The sequence below is a fragment of the Haliotis cracherodii genome, unplaced genomic scaffold (genome assembly GCF_022045235.1).
Source record: "Haliotis cracherodii isolate W230 unplaced genomic scaffold, xgHalCrac1.p SCAF_16, whole genome shotgun sequence".
Classification (NCBI taxonomy): Eukaryota; Metazoa; Mollusca; class Gastropoda; order Lepetellida; family Haliotidae; genus Haliotis; species Haliotis cracherodii.
In genome coordinates this window covers 3890788-3908662 of record NW_027266271.1, presented here as the reverse complement: position 1 = coordinate 3908662, position 17875 = coordinate 3890788, and the positions used below count along the sequence as shown (strand labels likewise).

Genomic DNA, 17875 nt, shown 5'->3' with positions numbered 1-17875 from the left:
TGGACTAGTGAAACCAAGGGATGGGCTGTGCACAGCGTGTTGTATGCAAGGGCAACAATTCTTGACCATGATTGGCATAGGGGGATTGTTTCTTATACAACAGGATAATTGATTTGGCAATTGTGTAATATTGCCGAAATTTTGTGTTCTAGAATTATTGGCTGAAATTTTGCACTGCAAGTTTATAATACCAGAACACTTCGTGCCTAGATCGTCACCAATTATCTCTGAAAATAAGGCGCACATAATTTTGACTTGCCCGTTAAGTCCCCTGACATATCCCTGCAACGTTCTGTAGGATGTTCTCAGGCGGAGAGTGTACGCCAGAGACCCAGCACCCAACAACATGGCCCAGCTTGGGGTAGCTCTTCAGGCAGACTGGTGGTCAGTACAAAGGGCAAACATACACACGTTAATTGGGATGTGATCAAGGTGTTGTGCATGTATCACACAACATGGTGGACACACCAGATAATGATCTACACCCCTGAAATTATTTTTACAGACATTTATCGTCAAAACATCTTCACTTTCCTTTCATCATTTCCCGTATTTCTTGTCGGTAGTATAAATAATGTGTGACATACTTAGTATTGCTGTAAGTTCCTTATACATGTTTAACATATGTCAAATGTTGTTAACCAACAGAATCAGTCTGTAAAAGCAATGTAAAAGATCTCTCTTCATAAAAATGATTTGTCTAATGTTCCTATATGATAGCTTTGACAAATAATGATGGAATATTTCAGCTAAATGTAATTTGTTTTGCAAGTCATATCTGAACACTTGCCTAGTTTGATAAATACCTTAACCAGACAAGGGGAGTGTTAATATGAGGCCATAGTGTTGCATGATAAGTAATATATTAAGATAACACATAACAAACTTTTACAGTATCCATGTGTCAAAGGATTTTTTTTTGCCTATTTAGGGCCAGTCACATAATGAAAAATCAGTAAATGGTTTCAAATATTTCCTTTCACATTTACCCTAGTGGACATATCCAGAATCAGTCATCCATCGTGCAAGGTCTTGTATGCTCCCACTGTTGTTGACACCTGTGTCCAAGGGTTCAAATCTCATTTTCTATGTGGGTGCAAAAGTATCCTGATGAAAAACCTATACATGGCCATTGCTCATGTATATTATAAATCTTATTCCTCGCATGTTTCAATTGTCAAGCATCCATTTTAAATTTCTTCTCCATATCTACTTAATCAATTTTACCTCACCTTTCACCATAATATATATTCATCTTCTCATTACATATCTCTTCCCCAAAACACTTTAAATATTCATTCATCTTAATTCCCTCCATCAACCTCCTTGCTCGTAATTCGTATCGTATGTAACTTCCAGTTTTTAACCAGTCAGTTTCATATTCTCCTACTGAGAAATTCCTATTCATGACTTATGTCTTTTAGTTTTAAAATATTACCACTTTTTTGTTGTACATCTGAATAAGGCTATTTCATTGTTTTATTAGCAATGATTTCTATTATTATAAATATCATTTCCCAGCATCCTTCTGTTTACATAGCCGGCACATGCGCAGGTATCCTTCCTGTATCCCTTCCTGTTCATGCTGTGTCACCATTTAGACACATTTGTCTCATGCTATAAAATCTATATTTATCTGTGTCCCAGTACACCATCGATGTGTTTTCATTCAACGAATGTGATCTTTCGCACACAAGATGGCATCACATACTTCTCATCGGATCAAAGCACAGAAAATAAGTAAAAATTCCAGCAACCGTGAAGTCACACCAAATGACCCCCAATTGTCAGTTGAAAGGGCAATTAGACAAACACGTTGATCTGCACGCCCGGATCTGATCCTTATTTAACCACCGCACAGTTGCAAGCCAAACTATCTACATGGGGCGTGTCAGTACCAGCGTCCTGGACTCGATTGTACGATTATCCAATTGTACCAGGAAAACTACAAAGGCCAAAGCCAGCCAACAGCAACCATGACATCACAAAACAGCGACAATTACGATGAGAGGGAGATCAGTCGCCTCCCTAGGCAGGGGTCATCTTTAGATGCCGTCACCAGCTCCATGGCTGATGTCGAAGATCTGCAACTATTTAACAGGCCGCAGCCTCCTGTTTCCAACACCGTGCCACCTCAAGAGAATAGCTTAGATCTCTCGCCATGGATGTTATCACAGCAACACACAGTTGCCGACCTGCACAATGAATTGCAAGAATTGCGGCAATACCTCCGAGAAAGAGACAAGACTTCTATGCAAGCCGCAAGTAACCACACAGCCCGGCAAAATGTCCCACCTGTTACTTGGACATCTGTCACTCAACAACCTGGAAACAAGGGGGCGGTCCCATCTGATTCTCTAGCCTTCATTCATCCAGTTTCTCCAGCTCTCAAAAAGAAAATTCTGGATGGTACTTATGTCAACTTAGCATGACTGTTGTTACCCAATCAGAAATTTGTTTGGCTTTTGACATCTATCGCGACATTTTCTGTGGCAGAGATGTCAAACTGCGCAGTCTGTTGGATGGACAACAGAGAAATGTCATCCAGTTGGCTAAACTGTTCGAAGGCCCAGCCTTCTACAGTTATCACATGATGTTCGCTCAACGAGTAGCAGCATACATTGAGCTTGACGAACCTATTGATTTGGGAGTGTGAGATCAAAACATTTGGACAATTTGTACAGCTGGATTAAAAGCCAAAGCCTGTGGTGTATGTAACAGTCTTTCTCATCAAACAGAAATGTGTCCTAACATCACCGAGCACTCGAGAAACCCAGTACCAAGCAACCATGGCAACCCATGCCCAAAATGCAGAGTGGAAATAAGGTTGCCGTAGAGTGCGTCATGAAGGACTGTGTAATAATTTCAATTACTCCGGCTGCAATCGTGAGAACTGCCAATATTCCCACATATGCCTCAATTGTTTTGCATGACACAGTCTTTCCCAATGCAAGAAAGCCCATTCATTCAGCAACTGACTACCCAGTATAGTGCCTGACGGTTTTGTGTTAACACCAGTGAAGGTCGACAGGTTGTCTGCTGAATGAGTCAATTATCCAGATACCAACTTCTTTAACTACATTATACAAGGTTTTACCTATGGATTCGACCCCATGGTCTATCTCCTACCTGACACTGTTAAAGAATGTGGTAACAATCTCAGTGCAAGAAAAGATCCAGATACTGCTCTACATTTAGTTCACACAGAAGTGGAGAAACGGTACTTTATTGATCCCTTTACCAAGCCCCCATTCCCGATATACCGAGTTAGCCCACTTGGTATTGCAATTGAAGAGGCTGATACTGGATTTATCAGCCCCCTCATGACAATGCTTATGTTCCAAGTATCAATGAACTTATTGATAAAGAGGCTTGCTCGTTAGACCATGCTATCACCAAACTCAAACCTTCAGGTATCGGCGCTTGGATGTGTAAAGTAGACATTTCGGATGCCTTAAGCAAGTTCCTCTCAATCCAGATGTTGGCAGTTCTTTGGATTCAAGTGGCCTGAGAAGTACTATTTTCATACTCGTCTGGCCTTCGGTTGCCGATCAAGCCCTGTAATCTTCGACAAACTGTCTACTATCTGCTGGCTCCTACAAACCAACCACAATGTTCACTTCATCCTGCACCTACTAGATGATTTCCTCACAATCGACTCTCCAACATTCGATGCCGCAGCGGCGTAGCTTCCCATAAAACCACAGGACCCACTACAGAAGTCGAGTACATGGGTATCATTTTGAACTCTGTAACAATGACAGCACGACTTCTAGAAGACAAGCTATCTCGTATAGCCAATCTCCTCAGTAATTTCAAATGCAAGATCTTTCATATCCTATCTCATCGAACTATCCAAATCAGCTATAGTCATTGCAGCTGTGCTGTGGGGCCATTCTTGGTCCAAGAAGAGAATTTTGTTTCGCTGCGACAATCTTGCCTCTGTCCACATTATCAATAAGGGCAGATCAAAGTGTTTACAAATAATGGTGCCTATGCGTACGCTGACTTGGAAAGCTGCTTCTAATAACTTTATTGTGACTGCTACTCATGTGCCTGGTGCAACAAAAGCTATAGCCAATGCTCTCTCTCGTTTCCAGATCACCAAGTTCCACACCCTGGCGCCTCTGGCCAACCTATGACCGACACCTTGCCCCCCAAGCTCAGAAGTGATGTGGCCGTGAATTCTCATCTCCAGCACCTATGGTCAGCATCCATCAGCTGTCAGACACAGACAACCTACAATACAGGACTACAAGCTTACGTCAACTTTCTTGTGCATTTCAACGTCTTGTCCATGCGTTACAGCATACGGTCTCTGCCAGTGAATGAAACACTACTTGAATATTTTGTGGCATACAGATTTGGAACACTCAAACAACAATATTCAACTGTCAAATGTTAGCTAGCCGGTGTTAAGTTTGGATTGTTAGCAGCAGGAGTTTCGCTTAGCCGCTGACTGGACACCTGCAGCCTTACCACGTCTACAAACTATCCTTCAGGGATATAAAAAGATGCCAAGTCCACCATCAACAACCAAGCGCTTACCAATTACCTACCATATTTTGTGCAAGCTTGTTTAAACATTCAGGAGAGGTCTCTTCAGACCCTATGTGGATCTGTTGATCGAAACTATTTTTGCCCCGGCCTTTTTCGCCTTTTTCAGATGTGGAGAGTTCACATGCTCTCAAACCTTTGACCCAGAAGCGAACTTGTGTTTGAACGCCATAATCGTGGACACAACTCGTAAGTGTTTTACATTGCGACTGAAAGCCTCAAAAACAGATCCATTTCAGAAAGGAGTTGACATTCGACTCTTTGCTACACAAGCTTATGTGTGTCCTTTCCGCTGTATGCAACGGCTTATCAAGATCAGGCACGTACATGGCGCTAGTTCAACAGCCCCATTATTCGTGGACTTAAAGTCTGTACCAGTCAATAGGACAAACTTTTTATCCTGGCTAGCCATTACATGGCGTCGCTCCGGACTTAATTCCCAAGGCTTTACAGAGCGTTCATTCTGTATAGGAGCTGCAACTTCATCTCATCAAGACTTTAGGGCGCTGGTCGTCTGATTGTTTCAATAGGTACATTTGTACTTCAGGCTATGCTCTCGAGCAAGCATAGCTAGCAAAGTGTAATATGCCCTAGTATACTCCTGTAGGACTTTGTAATTTTAGTATTTCATTCACCACTATTTATTTTGCATTACCATGCCCCATCAGCCTTTACTCAAGGCTTCATCGTGCCATTACTCACCTACATCTTGTTCTATTATACTGTATATATATTTCTTCTGCCATGTTTTTCTCTATTATATTTTATTCCTTGGGGGCTCTAGGTTGCTCATTCTTACAAACTCACAAACTCACAGGGAGCAGCCACATTCACACCACGGGAAAGTCCGGGTCGCTGTGACCCCAGGACCGGAGGATCCCAGGGATGACCGGGTTGTTGTGACCCCAGGTCTAGATATCCCTAGTCCGTGTCAGGAGCACCCCAGGTCACAATGCAGAGGTTGTCCGGGTCTTCGGCCCCCATCTCCCCAAGGCAAGAGTGTTAACTGACTTTAATAGTCCAGTTTCCACCCTTGCCGAACTAGGCTGGAATTACTGGGCTCGATTGCAGCGCCACCAGTGGCTATTAGCAGTTATGTCCCCTCTAAGCCTCTACTATGGACCAATCAGATTCCACCTCTCATATTACTTGCGTTTGCTTCACATAAAATTGTTGCGCCCAGTCAAGACGATCTGATCGATAATCAAGATCTATTTTGTGATAAAACGGGTCTTACATTGCGAAATGCATTAAATCACATGAGCACCTTGATTAAAAATACGAAAAAATTTGGAAAATATCTGCTGACAATGAGTTGGTGGTGCACATGCTTTGCAAATCCTGCAATCAACTGATATCTGCACAACAGTTTATGAACCGGATTTCGATTTCGGCGTGCGATTTTGATTGGACTATGCATAGATTCGTTATTCAAGTCAAAATGTAACTCCATAATACCAGCCTAGTTCGGCAAGGGTGGAAACTGGACTTTTATAGTCACTTAACTCGCTTGCCTCGGGAAGATGTCGACCCCAGGACACCGACACCTCTCTGTGGCGCTCTCTTCCAAATCATCTTTCTCATTAGCAGTAACCGAGTCAGCCCCCTTTTTTGCTAAAATATTAATAAATTTGTATTTTTATCATACTACTTGTTTTGTTGTTGTTGCACAAAATGTAATTTAATGCTCTCAAAATGAAGTCAGACAGAGAAAACTGAACTTGGTCGTGTATGTTTGGCCTTATGATGACATCCTATTTTTGTCAAAATTTTGGGATTTTAATATGGTCTTCGTGAAACAATTGAATTGTTTTTGTTGCATCAGAAAGTCTTCTTAAAACTAATAAAAGGTACATTAGGCAACAGAGTTGAACCTTTATGGAAAGTAAATGTAAGTATTTTTGTGTTGAAACAATATTCTTCAATAGTACATTCTTGAAGATTGTGGAAATTGAGTTACTTGTTTTATATTTGTTAATTCTTTAACCTCAGTATTTATGAAGAAAATATTTCAATAGTAGTGCTGACTACAACTTATTTTAAATCTGTCTTTGGTGACATTTTAGACTGTTGACATGTCAAGTGAGCTACAGTGCCAATGCACTAAGTTAACGGTATTGATGGTATTTATATTTTTGCCCTGTGCTGTTTTTTCCGACAACATTTCCCAAAAGAATAAATGGGGTAGAAAGGAGAAATAGCTGGAGATAGGGTAGTGAGTAAACATTGATGTGTGTGATGCATAAAAATGGCAGCGTTAAAGGTAGTCTAATGTATGTATATTGTAGGTATTCAGTTGGTTGTGTTGGTGGGCAAACATGTATATTTGTTTAACCCTTTGAAAATAATGTGTGATGTTTTGTAGAGTAATGTGATCGAGGCCTCGCCTGACATGAGGCGTGACAGTGAGAAGGAGTGGTACTTTGGAAATGCAGACAAGGAAAGACTGGGGCCATACAGCTTTAGTGAGGTAAGTTCTATGCAAAGACACAAACTTGTCTTCTGGGGTATGAGTCCAGCTTATCTATGATATTTGGTGTCACTATACTTACTTTCAATAATCTCACCATGCCCAATAGAAGCCAAAATCTCGCAGACCTATCCTACAGAGAGATGACAGGAAACTGAAACATTTATCCTTTATCCTATCCAGGGGTGCAGCCAATGTGGATACTGACATGTCGAATACCCATGGGATTTTGTTACACAATCATTTGCGAACTCATTAAAACTAAGCTATTTATGACCATGACATGGCATTAGATCAGTATTTGTTTAGTTAGTTATGTGTAGTAAACATATTTGTTGTGGGTTTTCTACATTTTGACCTTGACCAAAATTAAGTTCTTAATTTATCTCATAATGCATATCTGTCGGTTATCTTTTTCTCTAAAATTGTCACACTTTGGCATGTATGTTTCTTATTTGGATGACGTCATTTTTTATTCAGTTCATTATGTATTATTTCTATGTGTTTTATTTAAGTATTGACTGTGGATTTTTTTTTCATTGAGGTTTGAATCGAAAAACCAATGTGCAAACAATCTACAATAGTTTAACCAAAAACAGTCATATATATCAAAGCAGACACAGTTGACGAGATTGCTAAACATTCAAGGTGTAGGAGTACATACTGTGGATGTGACATGAATCAGGTGATTGTTTAATTTACAGTGAGTTTGACACAAAAGGCTGTATCTAGGTCAATGACTTGGACTCAGAGAAATGTTATACAACAAAGTCAAATAAACAAAAATGGCGGATGAACCATAACAACAAATCAATACAATACAGTTTGTGATTGGATGAATATATACAATCTGGCCAATTAAACGTTGCGATGAATAAAGTGCTTGACTAAGTCACTATAGCTCCTGAAAGCGTTTCTCTATGATACAGAAAGTATGATGCAAAGACATGTGCTGCCCAGAGTTTCAGTTATGAAGTTTGATGGCTGTGCATTGTTTTGTTGTAAGATACTTTAATTGATACTGTAAGGAGGACTAATCCTTACTACTTACTTTTTAATTATGAAACATGTGATTCCTTGCTTAGCACTTCTATCAGTCTCTGATTTATGCACATAACTTCACATGCCCACAAAGCCAATCAACGGAGAGTAGGATCAAAATAGAGTTCATCAATCAGATCAAACAGATCCGTCTATCAAAGCAAGAGGTGAGAAGAACTGCAACTGTCAGACTAACAAACCGGAACAAATATGTCCGGGAGAAGGCAGCTGTTTCAAATGACATTGTTAGTTACCGCCAGACTCGAACATTAGTTCCCTGAGAATGAGAAAACACAGTTGGAAAAATGCGGGTTAGAAATAACACCCAAAGAAATGCAATGTGTGGAACCCAGACGAGCGCGTGAGCCTGCAAGTTTGCTGTTTCATTCCTTCTCGGCCTTCGATCTCAAATGGGATTTGGGACAATGAATATCGGTATGCATGAATTTCGCTAAATGTCCTGTGCATGAAGATACACGTGAGCAGAAAGGGAATTCCCTCGACTGTAATGTTGGGATTCCCCAACATTCCATAATAATAAAAGTAGTTTGCTTGGTGGGCGTGGCTTAATGTTTTACATTCATTGGGAAATGAATGCAATAACATATGATCAATTCAGCTAATCAGAATGCAGAAATTACAATGAACAGTCGAAAATTTTAATTAATTTCATGTTTTTATCCTATTAGTGTCACTCATCAAATGGGTCCACCTTCACATATTGCACTAAGAATAACCCCAATGAATAGCATTTAGAAGTTTAAGACCAAATGACTCTCTCACTCTTGGTAGTCTGCAACTTTTGCCACTAGTCCAAAGACCGAATCTAGTATAACTATGTGTGGTCTAGTAAGGTTACAAGTAGTCCATATGATAACACTTAAATCTTCTGGAAATTATGTTAAGAGCCTTGTTCTGGGTAGTAGACTCAAAAGGTTTTGGCACAAGCTGCTTGGTAGTTGTTTCATCTTTAGAATTTCACGTAAGTAAGTGATGTTTATTTGGGTCCTTTTCATGCAGTGCTTATATTGTCAAACTAGTTAAGTTTGCGAGGCACACAGTTGCAGATGTATTCCAAACCAGGCAGTCATGTCATCAGGTTGAGAGGATCGATGCATATGACATTGAGTAAGCAAGAAGTAATGGAACACTGGTTTGATGTCCTAGTAGTCATGTTTATTTGGTATGGAAATTAAAACTAAATACACATAAACTTCTCATTATATAAGCTTTAGACATGATATGTGTCATGAATTTTGGTTTATTCAGGAAGGGGCATTGGTGGAAATGCTGCCATTTTCAAATGTTATGTAATAAAACACTTTTCTAGCTTCTGATATTTTGTCACGGACAGTTGACTGAAATATTTTGATACTTGATGTGGATGATTAATTGTTGTCAACATTATATGGCCCCAAAAAGTAAAAGTTTTCTGCAACGCTTGCAAAACAAAGGGTAAGGGTCTTAGCCCTAAGGCAATGCCCGCATCATCATAAAGTCTGCCCCACATTTCATTTTTATTTCATTTTTAAAAAAATATTAAAAATCCTTAAATACTCAAAGTCTCAAACACACGTCCCCAGCAGTGAAATGTTACAATACATAAAAACAATGCGATTCATTACAGCTTGCAGTTACCTCCCTTTTCATGTGCACTCCTTTACTGTGCATCTCGTGTGTTCTGGTCATGGCGGCAATGGGAGTTTGTGTGCTTGTTTTGCTGTTTGGAGATTTGTTCAATGAAAACATGAAATTTTCCATAAAACATCACTAGACATATGATTATTTACAAATTCAATGGTATTTGTGTACTGTATGCGGGACAATGTTTTATATGCAGAGATTAAGATTACATGTGTATTTGTCTCGTACATGGCCGGATATAGCCATCAGCTGTTCAAACATTTACTCCCCTATCTAATGGTTATTTAGTTTAAAAAATACTTAATGTCATGGCCAATTCGTTACTGAAAAGAAATTTCAATACACTGATAGGAAGAACGAAGACTTTGTATCTCTAACGACTAATGTTCGTTTCAAGGTGAGTTGATGTGATTTGCCGATCAGTTGGTACACAATTTGCCAAAATTAATGTGAACAATATTGATTGAAATTTTGGATAAAAGTAATATGATGGATTACAAACGTAAGTCCAGATACACAATGACCACTTTTATAGCCAGATAGTGTAATAACAGGACTGACTTGTGTACTTATGGATTTATTGACATGCTTCTTCTGGTGTTGTGTGCTCACGATAACATCTTTGTTGTGAAATAATATCAAAATCATTGTATGTGTGTATTTATTATGTAGGGAGGCCCTTTCCAGGATGATTGTACACAACTGTTTGTTTTTAGTTGCAATGGTTATGTCATACCATTGAATGTTATTCATTACATGCACCATACCATATGATAATTTTTTTTAAAACTTTTGTCCATTTTAGATATTAATTTTAACAGGCTAACCTGTGCAATGCATATGTATACTGTTATAGTTATCAGGTTATACTCCAATTGGAGTTTATTTGTAGTTTATAATGACAATTCAACACGAAAGTTGCAACAATGATTTAATACCTGAAACACGTTCAATATAACACATATCTAACAAGTTTGGCGTAAGGGGATTCTCACTGTAAACATGTGACTAGAAAGCTATTGGTACATGTACATGACTGAGCATCAGTCATGCCCAGCTAGGGATCGATTCGCCTTTCACAACTTCCCAAGCATTGGGTATAAACACAGGAGAATCGACTACATGTACCTGACTTATGTGTACCTGACTGAGCATCGGTCAGGCCCAAGCTGTTGGGATCAATTGTCGAGAGTGATACATAGAATACTAAGGTTTCGACAATTAACTACACATCTATCATTCTACACTACAGATAGAAACGTATTAGATGCTAAATACCATGGACATGATGGAGGTCAAGCCTGACCTGTGTTTTGACAACATGCATCCAATGCATCCCATCCTAATGACTGCAGGGGTAAATATACCCAATGACTGCAGGGGTAGATATACCCCGATTGCTAATACAAAATTTTTTAATATAACAGTGAGAATCCAGAAACAAACAAAAAAATAAGAGTGCAACAAGGAAAAACATGGACGGTAGTTGGGGATGGAGGTGGGATTGCTTGTCATTATTATGACCCCTGCACAAGATGGCTGACCTGAATCGTAATTGCGCATGCTCGTACTTGGCATGCTGGGAAATCGCCGTATCCTGTTACTATAAATAGCATCACGCATGAGACATGTATGTATTACGGACGTTTGTTTATTCTAGATTCTTATAATAATATTAATACGTGACCGGGTAGTTAGTGTTACACTTATCTGGTTATAACTGCAGAAGATGTCTTCTGGCTTTTAAGGTTGTCTTATGTTACCTAATAACGAAACCATAGAATATAATTCATGACGTGCCAATGCCAAAGCTGATGGAATTAATACGTAACTATTTATTGTAGGTTACATTGAACTTGGAAAATATGAGAAAATAACGACATAGCAGTTTTTTAAGTTGTCATTATAAACTCACTCAATATACATTGAGCACCAATTTATAATGACAATTCAACACGAAAGTTGCAACAATGATTTAATACCTGAAACACGTTCAATATAACACATATCTAACAAGTTTGGCGTAAGGGGATTCTCACTGTAAACATGTGACTAGAAAGCTATTGGTACATGTACATGACTGAGCATCAGTCATGCCCAGCTAGGGATCGATTCGCCTTTCACAACTTCCCAAGCATTGGGTATAAACACAGGAGAATCGACTACATGTACCTGACTTATGTGTACCTGACTGAGCATCGGTCAGGCCCAAGCTGTTGGGATCAATTGTCGAGAGTGATACATAGAATACTAAGGTTTCGACAATTAACTACACATCTATCATTCTACACTACAGATAGAAACGTATTAGATGCTAAATACCATGGACATGATGGAGGTCAAGCCTGACCTGTGTTTTGACAACATGCATCCAATGCATCCCATCCTAATGACTGCAGGGGTAAATATACCCAAAATCGAAGTAAAGAATTGACTGAGAATCCCCAAAGGCATTAAATATACATCTAGGACAAGCAGTTACCCCTATTTTGTGCCATTGCACGCTGAGCCTGTGCTATGGATGATTTGGGCACCCTAATATATCGAACATAACAGTCTGATGACCACCGGCCTAGAGTCTTGATCAGGTGGTCTGGAATATTAGCCGTGGAAGCTGAGGTAGCCGCACCAATACGAAATGAGTGACCGTTGTATTTCTCTTGGTCATATCCTGTCATGGACAATGTGTGTTTTAATTTTTGAATAAAGAAAGACCTGGTAAGAGGTATATTCTGCTCATTAACAAATAAAGGATCATGCTGAGCAGCTCCCATGGCCCTCCTATGATGAATAAATTCCTGTAGACAACGCACCGGACAATAAGATGTTGGCACTGCATGGATGGACAATGTTATACCCCTGCGAAAAGGATCTGTCTTAGACGATTTAAGTGTCAAATCAAACGATGTACAATCTGGTCTAAACACGACAGAGCTTAGAGACAAATGAAATTTTGCATCAAAATGGTCACATGTAAATTCTCCACAACGTAGAAAGCCAAAAAAGGCGACTGAACACACAGTCTTCATCAATAAGTCTGTGAACGGTGAAAATAGTCCTTTCTCTAGGGTGATCCAAATCTGCTGTAAAATGTCAACAGTAATTGGTAATCGCACACTTGGGTTCACACCTTGTTCTTTCTTGATAGCTTTCATGATTGTTTCTACTCGTAGCAGATTCCTAGAACACCATGGATTTGGCACATTATGCCTCAGATAAGTGAATCTCACTCCACACAGATAACTCTTGATGGTCGTATAACGTAAATGTAGTCGCTGATGGCAGTGGGCTACAAACAATAACAATGAATCTTCCGATAATGGAGGTAACACACGGGGCTGCCACACAAACCCGCACATAGCCATGAAGGTTAAAAAGGCTTGGACCCCTGCTCTGTATACCGCCCTGGTGGCTTTTGACACAGCTTGCGACCACAAAACATCTAAGTCTGGACTGGCGGTAAGGTGAGCTGACATAGATGTAGACATGTTTCTGGAGCAGGTTCGGCAGTGGGAGCTAGTTGACGGAACTTGGTCATCTGGAAGCGAGATAAAGCATCACCAATATGGTTAACTCTTCCAGGTATATGTTGGGCGCTGAATACAAAATTATATTTGGCAGCTGTCAATACAAATTTCCTTATCAAACACATGATGAATGGAGATTTAGACCGACATTTGCAAAGGATGTCAACAGTAGCCATATTGTCACAATGAAATCTGATACTCTTGTTAGTCCATAGCTTCCCCCAGATTGCAGCCGCCATAACGATAGGGTAAAGTTCGAGTAAGGCAATGGACATGTCCTCTGTGGTAGCTTGCAGTAAGTCAACCGGCCATGGAGCAGCGAACCATTTACCCTGGAAGTAAGCTCCGAAACCAACTGATGCAGCAGCATCTGTGTACAGGTCAAATTGGGGGGCTGCGATTAGGTCTTCCAAGAAAAACGACCGGCAATTCCAATCGCGTAAGAATGTTCTCCACATATCAAAATCTAGACGACATTGTTTGTTCAAAGTGACCCGATGTCGTAGGTGTTTCACAGAGTGGGCCAGTTGAAGGAGGTAACTGATGAATGCCCTACCCGCTGGAATAATCCGCATAGCAAAATTTAGATGACCAATAATGCTGAGCAGTAACTGCTTTGTGACTTTCTTGGCACCTTGAATAGTTGCCATGATAGAGACGATTCTTGACACTTTCTCAGTAGGTAGACGCGCTTCCATTCTATCAGTGTCCAAAATAATCCCCAAGTATTCCAAACATGTGACCGGTCCGACCGTTTTATGGGGGGACAGGGGGATATTCAGTTCCGAGAATAGGCATTCTAGTTTGTTCATGGTGCTGATGCCTTGTTCCAAATCCTTATCCACAGTCAAAAAATCATCCAAAAGATGCAATATATTGACAATGTCATACACATGAGTGGCAATCCAACACACTGCTGCAGACAGGCCATCAAACAGTTTTGGACTGGACCGACATCCGAAGACCAAGCGAGTGTAATAATAAAGCTGATGATCCCATGATATGCCATGTAAGTGATATAAAGAAGGGTGAATTGGAAGCATTTTGAATGCATCTGTTATGTCCACCTTACATAGGTAAGCATGTTGTCCCATGCCTTTGATAAGTTGGATAGCGTCGTCCACTTTCACATAGTTGAGGGAGAATTGTTCTTTATCAATTAATGAGTTCAAACTTGGGTTTTCCACATCATCATGTGGAGCCGAGAGGTCGACAATTAATCGCTTCTTTTTGGAATATTTTCCTTCCACAATGCCTATTGGATTAACCCTGTGGTGAGGGAAAGGAGACTGCGTAAATGGACCTATCAAATAGCCTTTGAATAGTTCATCTTGAATAATGGTGGCTACTGCTTCAGGATTGTTTCGAGCTGATAACAGATTCTTGCAGACAGTAGTGTGAGTAGGTGGACATGTAATGCCCGTGTCAAAACCAAATTTAAAACCATGCAGCAACGTCTGAACGAAGGCACGGTCTGGGTGATCAGACAACCGTTGAGACAGTCTATCCAAGTCAACAGGGGATGGGGTTGCCTGTAGTCACTGTCGGTGCTTTTTGGCCGAGGAAGAATTCTGGACAGGTATCGACTTGCCTGCTGGGAATTGAGTCTCTCCTGTGTTATGCCAACATTCGAAAGCAGGGTGTGGCTTTCGACATACAGAACACAAATGTCTAAATCTACAATTCCCGTGAACACATTTCTCAGCATTAAAGTTGTTGCACAATGGGATACCTTTGTGTATGAGCACTTCCCTTCCCCGGCGATCCATGCCTCTGCGTTCTGTGTTGAGTTCTCTGTCCCTAGTCGTGGGAGTATGGTTAAAAGTCTCTCCTGGTTGGTGATGTATGGACTTGGCATCAACCATAGAACAGAACTGCGTCGAATGACCAATGTCATCACACAACTGGCAAGCGGTGATTCTGCGTCCTGTAAAGACAGCTCTATAGATGGCATCGTCAATCTCTCCCCATGGTATTTTGCAATTATGTTGCTCAAGATAAGCTGCCGCTTTAGCCGAGAAACGTTTGTGATATTGATAAAAGAGTTGATTTTGATATTGGTTGTGCATATCAACGATCAGGCGCTGATACGCGTCAAGTTCGGCTCGTCTCTGTGGCCAGCGTAAACACATGATGGCTTTGTACTTTCCAAAGGCTGTGATGAACATGTCAAATGTCAAGGGCAACTGCAATCTGGAGTCATGAGGACTTTTGAGTTGCATGTTTACATTGTCTACCTGAATGGTTCTAGCATTTGACGTTATTTCATCCGGAATGAGTAGTAAAGCAAGGTTCACATCCTTACCTTCCTGAATGCTCTTCCGGAGAGAGGGAGAAACAAGAGCTACGTCTGGTAAGTGCTGCGCTTGAGGCTCACTGGTGAACAGACGTGGAGTAGTTGATCCTGTGTTGGTCGATTCCCGTATGGCAGTAAATAAACTAAACGGCTGTGACGTCGCATGGATAGCGGCCGGATTGTCATGTGGTTGACCCGGTCCTGCAAAGGTGGTCTGCCAATGTGAAGTGCGTGGCACCGTAGCAGGCTGATTCCTGGCATCCATTTGAGAACTCAGCGTGGCCACAGTCTGCTGTAACTTGTTCACGGTGTCCACAAGCTGGGCGATTGTTGTGTCAGTGTGTGCCTCGTTAACAATCGAATGAGGGGGCACCGTTTCCTCATGAACTGCCACTGTGCTGGCTCTGGCTGACGACCCGTCCGACAATGCTGACCTTTGTCTGTCCATCCTTTTGTTACGGTCTGAGAGGTTTTCTGTGTAAAAGGTTTGATATTGCGCACGTGTCAACCCCCCGGGAGGCTTAATATCCAATATTTCCTCGATGTATGCACAGATACGTCCCGTAGTCCAATTCCGTGGAAACATCTCATATGGGCGGCTGTCCACTGCACTGAGAGGGATCGTCGTACTATATCGTCGCCGAGGCACCCCGACATCGGGCGCGGCCATGTTTGTTGAAGGCGAACCGTCTGGAACATCGCCAATACTTGTGGCTTCACCGCGCACGGTATCCTGCCTGGATATCCTGCTTGACGTTCGCTTCTTGCGAGTTTTAGGAGCCATACTGCTGTGCGCCTGAGAGAAAGGGCACACTTGATTTTAACTATTCGCTCGTACGTACGGAATCAAAAATTGCTTGTCATTATTATGACCCCTGCACAAGATGGCTGCCTGAATCGTAATTGCGCATGCTCGTACTTGGCATGCTGGGAAATCGCCGTATCCTGTTACTATAAATAGCATCACGCATGAGACATGTATGTATTACGGACGTTTGTTTATTCTAGATTCTTATAATAATATTAATACGTGACCGGGTAGTTAGTGTTACACTTATCTGGTTATAACTGCAGAAGATGTCTTCTGGCTTTTAAGGTTGTCTTATGTTACCTAATAACGAAACCATAGAATATAATTCATGACGTGCCAATGCCAAAGCTGATGGAATTAATACGTAACTATTTATTGTAGGTTACATTGAACTTGGAAAATATGAGAAAATAACGACATAGCAGTTTTTTAAGTTGTCATTATAAACTCACTCAATATACATTGAGCACCAATTAATTCAGCTTAGAAAACTTGAGTAAGTCACAATCGCATTCCATTTCTCTCACTTGCCCAAACTTAATTATGCCATAGTGCATGCGCAGTCGGTCGTTAGCAATTCATTTGTCTAGATCACAATGCATGGTTTTATTCAAGCATGCTTCATAATGGTCGGATCTTAACTGAAGTTTTTGTCACATACATTCCGGATTTGCAACGACATAGCTACCTAGTAACTAGGAGGTGACCGTCACATGCAATAACTCCTCGGAACAAATATTATGGCTCCTCGTTGAAAACACGATTCAACAAACAAAGCTGCATTTGATGTAAAGAACCAAGATGGCTGACCGGCTGTACCAACATGACTTTGGTCTAATTCTTCGGATGTTCGCAGGAGATACCAGAAATAAATCCGAACTCGGCAGGAAATAAACTTTCTCATTATCCTGCCAACTGGTAAGTTGCAGAGCTCTGACAGGACATCGCCCAGGACATCTTACACCTTCCAAGGTCCATGTCAAGAGGACAACTCATTCAGTTTTACTCCAAGAATGTGCCAGGGAATGTAATGTCACCATCTGACCAGCCAGAGGAGAAATTAGAGTACACGGGAAATTCACCCTGTGAATTGCCATTGCCAACCAATCTCAGGCACCAGATTCATGAGGGTAGGGATATTAACTTTGCTCTGTTTATTATTCTGGATGATGTTCATTGTGGCCCACGTAGCATTGAAATAGCATCTAAAAACAATTACATCTAAAAACCAAAAATGACCGACGACTACAGAAAGTGTTTGCCAACAGAGATTTCCTCAAAGCATTTGAAAGATTCAAAAAGATAATGTTGGAGAAATTCCCCAATCGCTCAGCCGAGTTGGACGAATATCAAGGCATCATTATTGGACTCAGTAACGAAACAGACGACAATGGGTTCTACACTTACCACAAGATGCTCTCGGCACAAGCGGCTGCAGCCATTGAACTACACAATTGACCAGTATACTGGGTCAACCTGTGAAGATCCGGGCTAGAATAGGTCTTCAACAACCCATGCTTGCCGTCCTC

The 17875-nt window shown here is 40.9% G+C and overlaps 2 protein-coding genes across 3 annotated transcripts in view; one reads left to right on the top strand and one right to left on the bottom strand.

Moving 5' to 3' along the window:
* Positions 1 to 17875, top strand: part of LOC139463733 (dnaJ homolog subfamily C member 13-like) — a 510967-nt gene that overhangs the window by 189286 nt on the left and 303806 nt on the right. For both annotated transcript variants that reach the window (XM_071244983.1, XM_071244982.1), the window contains exon 29: positions 6923 to 7027. In XM_071244983.1, the coding sequence (XP_071101084.1) occupies positions 6923 to 7027 (105 nt within the window). The remainder of the gene's footprint in view (positions 1 to 6922; positions 7028 to 17875) is intronic.
* On the bottom strand, positions 12116 to 15974 carry LOC139463343 (uncharacterized). The gene is made up of 2 exons (XM_071244591.1): positions 15545 to 15974; positions 12116 to 13250 (listed from the first exon to the last, which is right to left on the bottom strand). The coding sequence occupies exons 1-2, from the start codon at positions 15798 to 15800 to the stop codon at positions 12178 to 12180; spliced, it is 1329 nt and encodes a 442-aa protein (XP_071100692.1). The 5' UTR covers positions 15801 to 15974; the 3' UTR covers positions 12116 to 12177.